At 40.4% G+C, this 13,439-nt stretch overlaps 2 protein-coding genes across 2 annotated transcripts; one reads left to right on the top strand and one right to left on the bottom strand.

Moving 5' to 3' along the window:
* Positions 1–2,078: 2,078 nt before the first annotated feature.
* LOC120420018 (cytochrome P450 4c3-like) lies at positions 2,079–3,918 on the bottom strand. Its single transcript, XM_039582920.2, is given in 3 exon segments — positions 2,079–2,723; positions 2,725–3,033; positions 3,086–3,918. Coding segments are annotated over 3 exon segments (1,488 nt in total). The 5' UTR covers positions 3,721–3,918; the 3' UTR covers positions 2,079–2,179.
* A 135-nt stretch (positions 3,919–4,053) lies between these two features.
* On the top strand, positions 4,054–5,811 carry LOC120420015 (cytochrome P450 4d1-like). Its single transcript, XM_039582918.2, has 2 exons — positions 4,054–4,794; positions 4,856–5,811. The coding sequence occupies exons 1-2, from the start codon at positions 4,160–4,162 to the stop codon at positions 5,754–5,756; spliced, it is 1,536 nt and encodes a 511-aa protein (XP_039438852.1). The 5' UTR covers positions 4,054–4,159; the 3' UTR covers positions 5,757–5,811.
* Positions 5,812–13,439: the final 7,628 nt, after the last annotated feature.

Raw genomic sequence — 13,439 nt, 5'->3', positions numbered from 1 at the left:
GCCAGCTATTGTTCAACACTTCGAGTTTATGAAAAAGTCAAATTTAGCCTGAGATTAAGGCTGATACGCAGATCGGAAGGAATGCAAAGCTCCATAAAAAAAACAGCCAAGAAACGGTCAGAAAAAGGGTCACGAAAAGATTTGTCTCAAGCGGTACGCAGCTGAATAATAATAGAAACGGAAAGTGGCGTTCAATAGCTCAACACAAATTTAAAATTCGAAACCTGAAAAATATCAGAAATTACAAGTCGAGATTTCGAAAGTTTTAAAAATCTGAAATATAGAAATTCAAAAATACAAATTCACGAAAACCCCGAAATTTTTATATCAAAAAACTAGATTTTTTCAAAAATTCAAAATGCTAAAATAAAAATTTAAGGATTTAGGACTTTTCAAAATTAAATTGATAAAATTAAAATTTGCAAATTAAAAAAAAATCAAACCTGAATATTAAAAATTCAAAAGTTTCATTCAAGAAATAAAGAATTTAAGACTTGTAGAATTTAAAAATTCAAGTATTCAAGAATTTAGGAATTTAAGAATTTAGAATTTAAGAACTTAAGAATTTAAGAAAAACTTTCAAAACATTTGTACCAGCCTTATTTTATAATTTTCTAATATTCAAATTTCGTAATTTCATAATATCATAACTGCATTTTTTCATAGTTTCATTATTTGATGTTTTCATAATTTCATAATATCATTATTTCATAATTTCAATATTTCATAATTTTATAATATCATAATTCAATAATTTTAAAATTTCAATATTTCAAAATTTCATAGCTTTATAATTTCATAAATTCTTAATTTCATAATTTCAAAATTACGTATTTTCATCATTCGGTAATTTCATATTTTTATAATTTTATAATTTTGGTATTTCTAGTTTTAGAATTTAAAATTTCTTATTTTTAGTTTTTTTTTATTTAAGACATTTAAGCGTCATCATTCGGTAATTTCATATTTTTATAATTTTATAATTTTGGTATTTCTAGTTTTAGAATTTAAAATTTCTTATTTTTAGTTTGTTTTTATTTAAGACATTTAAAATTTTTAATTTCTTAATTTTGTTTAAAAATAATAATTGTTGTTAAAAGTTTTCGAATAAACATAACTATTTAATTTTAAATTTTTGAATCTTTTTATTCTTTTTATTTTTTTGCTCAACGAACCTTCCTAATTTGAGCTATTTTTTAAAAATACTAAATTGGGTCCTAAAATGAAGCTTAGATTGCTGATATTATTGTTTATAGCGATAAAGCTTATTTTTTTTCTGAGTACAATGATCCTTTGTACGACCACAAAGAGTTTAAAATGGATTTTTAAATCAATTTTGAAAAAAAAACCTCGCGGTCCTTCTTGACAGAAAAGGTCCTACTTGACAGCTCGTTCCAAGGGGACCATAGTTGATCCATCGAAAAAATGTTGTCTTGTCAATATTTTGTTTTGCATTAAAATGAAAAAAAGTGATCAGAAATGGTTTTTAATCGTGTTTTTTACCGTTGTACATAAAAATTGACATAGGGCTTTAGTACCCAATTAAGCGTCAATTGTATTCAATATCCGATTTTAAAATAGTGATAAAAAGTCAAAGTTATAGTTATGCCGTGACATAACAAGAAAGTTGTTCATGTTGGTGAAGTTCATCGAAAGTTACTAGAAATTCGATACAGAAAAAAAAAACACTGGCACAGCATGCTGGGAATCATCTACGCGAAATGCCAAACAAGTTCTTCTAAAAGAGGAGTTAGAGCGGAAGTTTACATCCGTTTTAGAGAAGCGCATTTATGCAATTTTATGCATTCTAGGTACTTGACCTACACGTCGGTGTTCGAGAAACGCTTATCTTGCTTGAAAATTCTCTCTCACTTTGAAAACATTTTAAAATATTTAATTATTTTGATAGTAAAACTATTTTGCCAGTGTTGAAAGTTTAATAGGAAATTGCTGAATAAATTTCGAATCGAGTGGTGCAAAAAATCGTGCCAATTCGATTTGTGTGAAGGAAAATACTTATAAGCTTGCTGCCTGGCTTTTTTTTAATGGCTCCCCAGTACCAATGAATAAGACAGAACTCAAAATGTATATTTTCGTATACTTGCTAAAGTGAATTTCATAATGCAACCGAAACAACAATGTTAAGTCGAGAGTCCAGTAAGTCCTGCTATTTTAACAGTCAACGCTCAACAATCTTCACGAACGCGCCGTTGACTGGTCGCAGCGTAATGTCCGACTTGATGCGCACCGTATTGGCCGGGTCACATGGCAACAGTCGATAGCTTCCGAGCAGTTTGACCAGAATCGTTTTCGCCTCCAGCAGGGCATACTTCTGACCGATACAGTTCCGCGCTCCGGCACTAAATGGAATGTACGCGTACGGGTGACGCTTGGCACTGTTCTCCTCGTTGAATCGCTCGGGGTCGAAACGGTCCGGCTCGGGGAACACTTCCGGATTGTTGTGCATCGCGTAGATGAAGATGATGACTTCGATGCCGGTGGGGAGCTTGGTTCCATTGATGGTCATGTCGCTGGTGGACATGCGGCCGATGATGGGGACTGAGGGGTGAATTCGGAGGATCTCCTTGATTGTCATGTCCAGGTATTTGAGGTCCTGCAGCATGCTGTTCGTTAGGGTTGTGTTTTTGAAGTCTGGTCCAAGGACCTGCACCATTTCGTCGTACAGCTTCTGCTGGACGGCGGGGTTGCGGGCGATGTGGTATGAAAGTGTCGACCTCTTCGCGGATGTCGGGATTGCTCAACGGGTGACCGTCGATAGACACGTTAAGCAGCAGATCCAGGAGAGTCAGCTTACGCTTGCCGTAGATGTCGGACTCTTCGAGTTTTTTCTGGGTTATTTGCTGGGCGGATTCGTTTTCCAGTTGATTCTTCCTGGTGACGATCACCGAATCAGTGAAGCTGTGCAGCACGTTCAACAGCCTTTTTTGCTGTTTGGCCATTTTCAAAAAGGGGAACAGCCATCTGAATTCGCGCAGAGCGCTGAACAAACGGCGCAGGATCAGATCAGCCATCCTGCAAGAAATTTTATCAGTCTTTGTGTCGAACCAGCAAACTTCAAACTCACTCTTTAACGGCTTTCACGTACGGCGAATCCGGATTGTCCTGCGCGTTTATCTTCACTCCCATGGCGGTCTCAGAGATTACGTCCAACGTGCACAGTGTAATGTATTTATAGATGTTGAAGTCACCCTGTCCGACCTGCTCGCGAAGCTTATCAACCAGCACTTCAGCTTGCTGGTTGAACGTACCCAGAAACTCCTCCAAAATCTTGAAGTGGAACGCCGGCGTAATGATCTTTCTCCGCTGGGCCCACTTCTTCCCGACGGCGGTCAGCAGTCCCTCGTTGATCCATGGCTTCATAAAGTCGTAGATCTGTGACTTGTTGATGGTCCGAGTGTTGATGATCTGCTCGACCACTTCGGGACTGGTCACCTGCAGCGACGGTTGATTTAGGAAGCTTTGCGCGATTAGGTCATTGCCAAAGCGCCGGTGAAAGCCGGACGAAGTCGCGAAGATCTCCGGAGGTTCGGTGCCGTCCTTGAACAGGTGGGAACTGCCCAGCAGTGGGACGCTCGGAAGCACGTTGAAGCTGGGTAGGTCACGCCTTAGTTTGCGTGTCGTTGCGTAATTACGGGCTAGGGTCGTTACCAGCCAGGTTACGACTAGTAGGAGTAATGCCAATAATAGTGCCGTAAACATCTTGGTGCGACTGCACTGCACGAGACTTGAAGTAACACTGGCGACGACACCTTACGCATCAAGCGGACTAACAGATTAGATTAGCAGTGCCAAAGGTAGTTGTGGTTGTTTTCAATTAAGATGACTTCAGCATAAAATTTGTCATTCGTCACCTAAGCGGAATGAATCGGCATGATTTCAACTCCAAATTCCAAATCTTCAGCTTACTCCATTCTGTTTTGCTCCGTCTTTTACCAAATACATGGACAATCGTTAATCTAATACTTAAGGCCCAACATGATGCGTACAGGTCGTTATCTCCAATTCTTACAATTCCTTTTCGTTTAAAACAGCGAACATCAGTCAGTTTCGGCTAGTTCTTTGGACGACGAGGTCGCACAAGGTGAATCGATCTTCTTCCCTTAATTAAACTCAATTTCTACTGCGTAGCACTGCAAAGATGTTGGCGTTACTTGTGTCGGCGATTCTCGTCGTTGCCATAACCTGGCTAGTGACCACCATTGTTGGGAACATGCTCCTGGTTAGGAAATTGCAGCGATTACTGCCAAAATTCGCCACGATTCCCTCGGTTCCAGTGCTGGGCAATTCGCTGGAGTTCCGGAAGGATCCAACCCCGCCGGGAATCTTCAGAACCTTCTTTGGCTTCCATCGACGGTTTGGAGAAAATCTGATCACACAGAGTTTGTTCAACTATCCGAGCCTTCAGGTGACCAGCGGCCCTGTGGTCGAGCAGGTCATCAACACGAAAACCATCCAGAAATCGATTATCTACGAGTTTATGAAGCCATGGCTCGGCGAGGGGCTGCTGACTGCCCTCGGGAAGAAGTGGGCCCAGCGAAGGAAGGTCATTACGCCGGCGTTCCACTTTAAGATTTTGGAGGAGTTTCTCGACATTTTCAACCAGCGATCGGAGGACTTTGTTGGAAAACTGCGCGATCGCGTTGGCAAAGGGGACTTTAACATCTACGAGGACGTCACGCTGTGCACGCTGGACATAATTTCCGAGTCCGCAATGGGTGTGAAGATAAACGCGCAAGATAACCCTGACTCGTCGTACGTGAAGGCGGTTAAGGAGTGAGTATTGCGTTGCTTATCTTTTATTTTATCAGCTGTTATGACCGACTTTTCCTTTTAGAATGTCCGACATAATCTTCCGGCGATTGTTCAGCATGATGCGCGAGTACAAAGTCTTCTTCTACATGCAAAAAGCCGCCAAGCGTCAAAAGGCGGCCGTGGCCGTACTGCACGACTTCACCGACTCCGTGATCGTTACCCGAAAGACCCAGCTCGAAAGCGAACAGGCCCGCAAGGCAACGCAGCAGAAGCTAGAGGAGTCCGACATTTACGGCAAGCGCAAAATGACTCTGCTCGAGCTGCTGCTCAACGTGTCCGTCGATGGTCACCCGTTGAGCAATTCCGCGATTCGCGCCGAGGTCGACACGTTCATGTTCGCCGGCCACGACACGACCACGTCCTGCATCAGCTTCGCAGCGTACCACATCGCCCGGAACCCCGCCGTCCAGCAGAAACTGCACGAAGAAATGACCCAAGTGCTAGGGTCAGACTTCAAAAACACCCAACTCACCTACAGCATGCTGCAGGAACTCAAATACCTGGATATGACAATCAAAGAGGTGCTCCGTATTCACCCCTCCGTCCCCGTAATCGGGCGCAAATCCGCCCACGACATGGTCATCGATGGACAGAAAATTCCACCCGGCATCGACATAGCTGTCCTGATCTACGCCATGCACAACAATCCGGAAGTGTTCCCCGAGCCGGACCGCTTCGACCCCGAGCGATTCAACGAAGAGAACAGCGCCAAGCGGCACCCGTACGCGTACATTCCGTTCAGTGCCGGTGCGCGGAACTGTATCGGCCAGAAGTACGCCCTGCTGGAGATTAAGGCCACGCTGGTGAAGCTGCTCGGCCACTATCGGCTGCTGGCGTGCGATCCGGAGAACACGGTGCGCATCAAAACCGATATGACGCTGCGGCCGGTCAACGGGACGTTCGTGAAGATTGTCGAGCGATGAGGGTGTATTGCATTAATGATTTGAAATAAATGTGTTTTTGCTACCGTTAGTACAACTGTTGACGGTGTTTGCTTTCTTTAATATATTTAAGGGGTTACAAACATGTAAATCGGCAAAAGTATCAGAGGATGGTATGAGCATAGATTTAAACTTTTTTTTTAAATATGTTTTCAAGGTATTAAAATAGACATTTTAAAAAATAATTTGAGGGCATCGTCAGCTGTGTACTATTCGAGAAAATCGATTTTTAAAGTTTGATTATAAATATTATCAAAACTATGAATGGTAGAGCCAAACTTTTTGAAGCAATCGGTTCGTATACTATCGCTTAACAAACGCTCCAAGTTTCAACTAATTTGGTTACACCAGTTAAAAGATACAGTAAATTTTGTAAACAAAAATCTGAAAAGCACGTGTCACAAGTGTGTTTAGAAATTAAAATTGTACTACGTGTCACAAGTGTGAACAGAATTCCCATACAAACTAAAATAGGCTTAAATCAATAGTTTAACCGACTTAATCATTAGCATTAGCATTTAGCATTAGCATTTGGAGGACGCCCCACCACCGGAAGGCTCCACAACGCTTATCCCACTGTTTGGTATGGCTGTATTAGACCCTCATCCGGAACAATAATCCAACACGGGAGATACCATGTCTTCATCTTTTGATGAGTGTGTAATACAACCCAGGGCATAAGGGGGTCCAGGCCGGGTCCAAGCTATCCTCAAGGACTGGAAGGATCGTTAGTAAACACCTATCTAAAGTGCGCAAGGACCCCTACGTCACCTTAGTGGTATAGATGTTTGTAGGGAGGTTTTGGACTCAATGTTAGTAGGAGAGGTAGAACCCTAGGATACACCTCGAAAGGCGTTGCGGGTTGGTTGTAACAGTATTCCTAATTCCAGTCTAGGCTCACCAAGTCGCCATGGCCTAGTGGTTAGCATTTTTGCTTACCAATCCAAAGGACGGGGGTTCGAACCCCGCCTCCAGCGACTTTGATTTTTCGTTCATATTCAGCATTTCAAGTATTTCTATGTCCTTAACTTTCTCGATGGGAGCAGATGGGAATCGAACCCAGAACCATTCGCTTACAAAGCGAACACCGTAACCATTCAGCCACGGCCGCTCCCTTAGTTTAACCGACTTAATCAGTATATTTTCTAAAACAAAAGATTGCATTGCCTTTAGAAAGTGTGTGTGTGTGCATAAATTTGTGAAAAACAAGATTTTTTTCTACATTTTCCAACAACATGTTTGACGTGTCACAAGTGTGCACGATCATTTTGATGATAAATTGGTCTATGTCACAAGTGTTTATAGGGGGATGGCGTCGCTATTTTTAGACCACGTTTTCCACTTTTTCTCATCGAAACCGACTACTTTATCGACTTCGTTTTGCTGGGCGAGATAGGACGCCGTCTATTTTTAGACGATGACTCAGCACTTTTCCACTCTTGCACTTAAAAAAACCAGATGGCAGCACGATGTAACGCCACGTCCCTATTGCGATATCCGGGAAACGGAAGCGAGTTTCCAAAATCGGGTTAAAGCATCTTGTAGTGTTTGTTAAGTACAGCAAAACGTCCTCATTAACTCATTTTCGACCAAAATGGTCTATGTCACAAGATAGCACACAGCTGACGATATAGCTGCAGTACTTGTTCGGTAACTGGGCTGAGAACGTAGCCCAGTTACCGAATGCTGCTCGCTAACTGGGCTGAACGGAAAATGCCGAGGGGACCATCAATGCATTATATTTTTTTAGTAAAATATAAAAATAAAAGTTACCTAAATTTGTGTTCAGATGCAATTTATTTAAGTTTCCTTAAATTGTGACTTGAAAGTTCACAAAAACTCTTAAAAAAGTTTTATTTGTTTTTTTTTTCGTTTTGTTGCATCCTATGACCCCTCGGTCATTTTGGTTTGTTTTTTGACGTTTGTCTGCTTTTTAAGTGGGCTACAGCCCAGTTATCGAGCGCCCAGTTAAAAAGCAGTCCAGTTAAATAACGCCCAATTGGGTCCTAAAATGAAGCTTTGATTGCTGATATTATTGTTTACAGCGATAAAGCTTATTTTTCTGAGTACAATGACCCTTTGTACGACCACAAAGAGTTTAAACTGGATTTTTAAATCAATTTGGAAAAATTAACCTCGCGGTCCTTCTTGACAGAAAAGTTCCTTCTTGACAGCTCGTTCCAAGGGGGACCATAGTTGATCCATCGAAAAAATGTTGTCTTGTCAATATTTTTTTTTGCATTAAAATGAAAAAAGTGATCAGAAATTGTTTTTAATCGTGTTTTTTACCGTTGTACATAAAAGTTTACATAGGGCTTTAGTACCCAATTACCGAACAACTACTGTATTTAAAGCTGTTTCAAAAAACGGATGCCAAGATATGTCAACACTGTTTGATCAAATCGGCTCAACATAACAACCCTTTAAAGGAACAACTCTGTTCATTAGGGAAGTAATTGCGGTACGAAATGAATGATGAAATATACGTTATTAATAAATATCTAAAAAAAACATTTTGGCGAAGACTCGTTTAACCGGTTCCGTGTGCATGACGAAAGCCGATTTTCAAAAAGTTTAATTAAAAAGAAGATAAAAATATTTTTATTTTTTTCATATAAAAATTCGCTTTTTAATTTTTGTATCTAAAAAAAACAAAATTTAAAAATTGGGCTTCGTCATGCATGCGGGATATGTCTTGAGAGTCTTCACCTCAAATCTCGGCCAATTTGGTCCATCCCATCTCGAGATATCGTGGCACCCGTAAAGCAACTCTGTGTTTAGAGAAAAACGCTCACAAAGTTTGACAGTTCGCTTTGCGCAGGCAAAATTTTAAACTTAAATCGTCCTTTACTCAGTTTAATCATTAAATATCTTCATGAAACATTAAGGAGTGATTGAAAATCATCTTTTTGGTGGATTTGTGAAATTTTGTGATTTTCTACATCTATGTAACCCCTTAAGAACCCGGTGGACGGCAGCGAAATTATGAAAAAATAGATTTTGTATCAGACTTGGATTATTTTACTTTGTTTGTAGAAATGTAAAAACTATGACTTTTGAAACATCAATTTTCGGTCAAAGGACTAATTTCAAAAAATATTCGCATCGGTCTAAATTCTAGTCGAACAAATTTTAAGGGATAATACAACTTAGGGTTCGTCAACGGAAAAGTTTGAAGCTCTCTGCTTTAAACCTTTGGTGTAAAAACGGTATTCATCGAAACATCTCCAATATTAAGCATGCTCTTCAAATCAGTGTATCGTACATCGAATTAACGCAAAACATTACGTTCTAGGAAATGTTCCTTATTGTGTTGTTTAGTTTCGTTTAGTTATGCCCTGTAATCAACTTCCACTCCGTCGAAGCAAACACCGTTCCTGAAAGGTCTAATTAATGTAATGATCCCAGGCAATTCTGCATCAATTTGCACAGCGAAGCCCACACGTTTTGTGAGCTGGTTGAGCAATTCCAAAAATCAAACTTTTAATTACCATTCACTGATGCGTGGCTTCCCAGAGCAATATACCAATATTGTTCAAAATTGCTGAAATAATTTTCATAAAGCTAGTGTAAAACATGGATATTGAAAAAGTTGCGCTACGTTTTCGCCTTTCAGATGGTTACTCAAAATTAGAGGAGCACCAAGGGTGAAAACTCGACCCTAACTTTTCCCAAACTGCCACTTGACAGGCGACCTTTCGGGCTAGGCGGACCACCCATGATGATATACCATGTTTTTGTAGCGTCGCCCAGACCTCCCAGTAGCGTGGTTCACGTTTCTATGAAAAAGACAAAAGTTGTTATTTTGTCTTGCATCAACCGGAATTTCGTTCTTTTATGTCCCCAGAAGCACTCCTGAAAATTTGAGCCCATTTGGTAAGGTCTAGGAGCTCCAGTTTTAATTTGAAATTTATATGGGATTTTGATTTATTTTCCATGGGAAACTATCTTTTTTTACATTGTATTAGGATTTTTTTTTATAAATCGATGAAATGACTTGATTCTTATAGTAGGAGATAGGTTTTGAACTGGGGAACAACTTTGTAGAACATTCCAACATGCTAGGAAGTGACCCTTTAAAGATACAGATACTTTTAGATGGTGGCTGGCCCCTTCAAAAGCCACCATCTAAAAGTATCTGTATCTTTAAAGGGTCACTTCCTAGCATGTTGGTATGTTCTACAAAGTTGTTTCCCGGTTCAAAACCTATCTCCTACTATAAGAATCAAGTCATTTCATCGATTTATAAAAAAAAATCCTAATACAATGTAAAAAAAGATAGTTTCCCATGGAAAATAAATCAAAATCCCATATAAATTTCAAATTAAAACTGGAGCTCCTAGACCTTACCAAATTGGCTCAAATTTTCAGGAGTGCTTCTGGGGACATAAAAGAACGAAATTCCGGTTGATGCAAGACAAAATAACAACTTTTGTCTTTTTCATAGAAACGTGAACCACGCTACCTCCCAGCTTACACTAAATAATCTCTTCATTTTACGGTCGAGGCTGCCGGTGATTAGCATGTCAAGTGTTTGTTTTGAGGCTAATTTTCCCACACCGAAAAAAATTGCCCCAAAGGAGGCAACCCAAAAGCGAAGCGATTCACATGCTTGTCTCGACACGTGGTTTGCACCAGGGGGATGCTAAAGGCCGCCATCTTGGGTGATTGAGATTGATAACGCGCGCAAACAGCGCACAGTGAAAACAAAAATATTTCTTTTATTAATAATTCAATTTTTGTTATAAGAATTACTATAGTAAAAGTCAAATTACACAGTAGTTAAGTTAAACGTTTCATGTGATAAAAGTACAACTTTAAATGAGGTCATCGGCCCGATGTGTGCTTAATAATCCCTACTTTAGTAGTTTATTTTGCAAATAAATTGATAAAAATCACCTCACAAACATACACTAACTTTTAAACGTACATTGCTGTAGAATTTTACATTAAAACAATAATTACTTTATTTCCATTTTATGCCTGAAGTTTTAGTACTTTTTTTACAGTGCGCAGTTGCCTTGTTTTGGTTCCGTAACGAACAGCTGTTCTTTTGTGCTGGAGCCGAAGTTGACATTTCCCTTTTGTTCTGGTGCCGAAGTTGACAGCTTGTGTTGGCTACGGGCGAGCTGCCTGTAGTGAGATATAGATGTCGCCCCCCTGGTTTGCACCCGTCCACGGGGGACACACGACCGGTTCGAAACTTGACTGGGAACACTGAAAAAAAATGATTTTAACGTTTTACAACGTACCTGATAATGGTAATTATTTATATAAGAACCATTTTAAAATTGCAAAAAAGAACGGAAAATAATCAATTAAAGTAAATATTGAAACACACAAATAAATATCAAAATCGGTTTGAAAACGATTTTAGACTTATTTTAACTCATTGTGTTTTTCAGATGTTGCAAATATTTTTGTAAATAGCAACTACAGTCCAGACTCAGACCAGATTTTTTTTTCGCTTTCTTGTTTTCCATTGTTGATTTTGAATACCAACCATTGGCGGATTTTAAATAGCATAGCATAGCATTGGTGTCTACCCGTAGCTGCTACTTCGTTATTGATCAGGACCCCCAAACATTGCTCCGTGGACCACAGATGAAAAGTAGGAACCAATCATCACCCCTTCGCAATTTTCAAAGGTCCCTATCATGCTGATCAATACCGACGCCGGCCACGACCAGAGGTAAGACACGGGGAAGTGGATGGGAATGTTAGTCCGATACTTGAGTGATGGAGACCGCAAAATCGGCTGCGTCTTCGACAAAGTATCACATGAGTTTTGAGGGGTTAGTAAGATGGGTATGAGGTCAGGATTCACTGTGGTAGGTGATGCGACCATAAGCAATTTGTTTATCGGTTGAAATTTTAAAAATCTTAGGCAGCCGGCTGCGGAAAGATAGCTATCTAGGGATTTAAATATAGTATTAATTCGACCGAAATTCTCCGTCGGCGTGCCTTCCGATCAACGGTGATGTAGGAAGGGCTTCATTTATTGAAATGATTTTATATCATAAGCCTTAAAAAATATTCGACGGCGTGCCTTCCAATCATCGATGATATAGAAAGGGCTTAATCCAGCAATACGACTTGCTAGTCTCAAAAAAAATAGGTACGTTTTTATAAAAAAAAACTATAAAAAGAGAACAACACAAAAAACTCATCGGCCAACGAACGCGAGTGAAAAAAAAACAATGAAAAAATAAGAAGGTAAAAAAACAGAACTGCGCGTCCCGAAAAGCACCACACTAATGATGCTATTATTTAATTATAATCACCCTATGCACTCGAACAGCGACACAAAAGAGACGGAAAATATCACGAAAAAACAGGACTGCGCGTCCACACAGGCACCGCACTACTGATGCCATTATTTAATTATAATGACCAATCACCCCATGCACTCGAACAGCGACACAAAAGAGACGGAAAATAACACGAAAAAACAGGACTGCGCGTCCACACAGGCACCGCACTATTGATGCCATTATTTAATTATAATGACCAATCACCCCATGCACTCGAACAGCGACACAAAAGAGACGGAAAATAACACGAAAAAACAGGACTGCGCGTCCACACAGGCACCGCACTACTGATGCCATTATTTAATTATAATGACCAATCACCCCATGCACTCGAACAGCGACACAAAAGAGACGGAAAATAACACGAAAAAACAGGACTGCGCGTCCACACAGGCACCGCACTACTGATGCCATTATTTAATTATAATGACCAATCACCCCATGCACTCGAACAGCGACACAAAAGAGACGGAAAATAACACGAAAAAACAGGACTGCGCGTCCACACAGGCACCGCACTACTGATGCCATTATTTAATTATAATGACCAATCACCCCATGCACTCGAACAGCGACACAAAAGAGACGGAAAATAACACGAAAAAACAGGACTGCGCGTCCACACAGGCACCGCACTACTGATGCCATTATTTAATTATAATGACCAATCACCCCATGCACTCGAACAGCGTCACAAAAGAGACGGAAAATAACACGAAAAAACAGGACTGAGCGTCCACACAGGCACCGCACTACTGATGCCATTATTTAATTATAATGACCAATCACCCCATGCACTCGAACAGCGACACAAAAGAGACGGAAAATAACACGAAAAAAACAGGACTGCGCGTCCACACAGGCACCGCACTACTGATGCCATTATTTAATTATAATGACCAATCACCCCATGCACTCGAACAGCGACACAAAAGAGACGGAAAATAACACGAAAAAACAGGACTGAGCGTCCACACAGGCACCGCACTATTGATGCCATTATTTAATTATAATGACCAATCACCCCATGCACTCGAACAGCGTCACAAAAGAGACGGAAAATAACACGAAAAAACAGGACTGAGCGTCCACACAGGCACCGCACTACTGATGCCATTATTTAATTATAATGACCAATCACCCCATGCACTCGAACAGCGACACAAAAGAGACGGAAAATAACACGAAAAAAACAGGACTGCGCGTCCACACAGGCACCGCACTACTGATGCCATTATTTAATTATAATGACCAATCACCCCATGCACTCGAACAGCGACACAAAAGAGACGGAAAATAACACGAAAAAACAGGACTGCGCGTCCACACAGGCACCGCACTATTGATGCCA

The sequence above is a fragment of the Culex pipiens genome, chromosome 3, assembly GCF_016801865.2.
Source record: "Culex pipiens pallens isolate TS chromosome 3, TS_CPP_V2, whole genome shotgun sequence".
Lineage (NCBI taxonomy): Eukaryota > Metazoa > Arthropoda > Insecta > Diptera > Culicidae > Culex > Culex pipiens.
The sequence above is the reverse complement of the archived record's forward strand: the minus strand, read 5'-3'. Positions and strand labels throughout refer to the sequence as shown.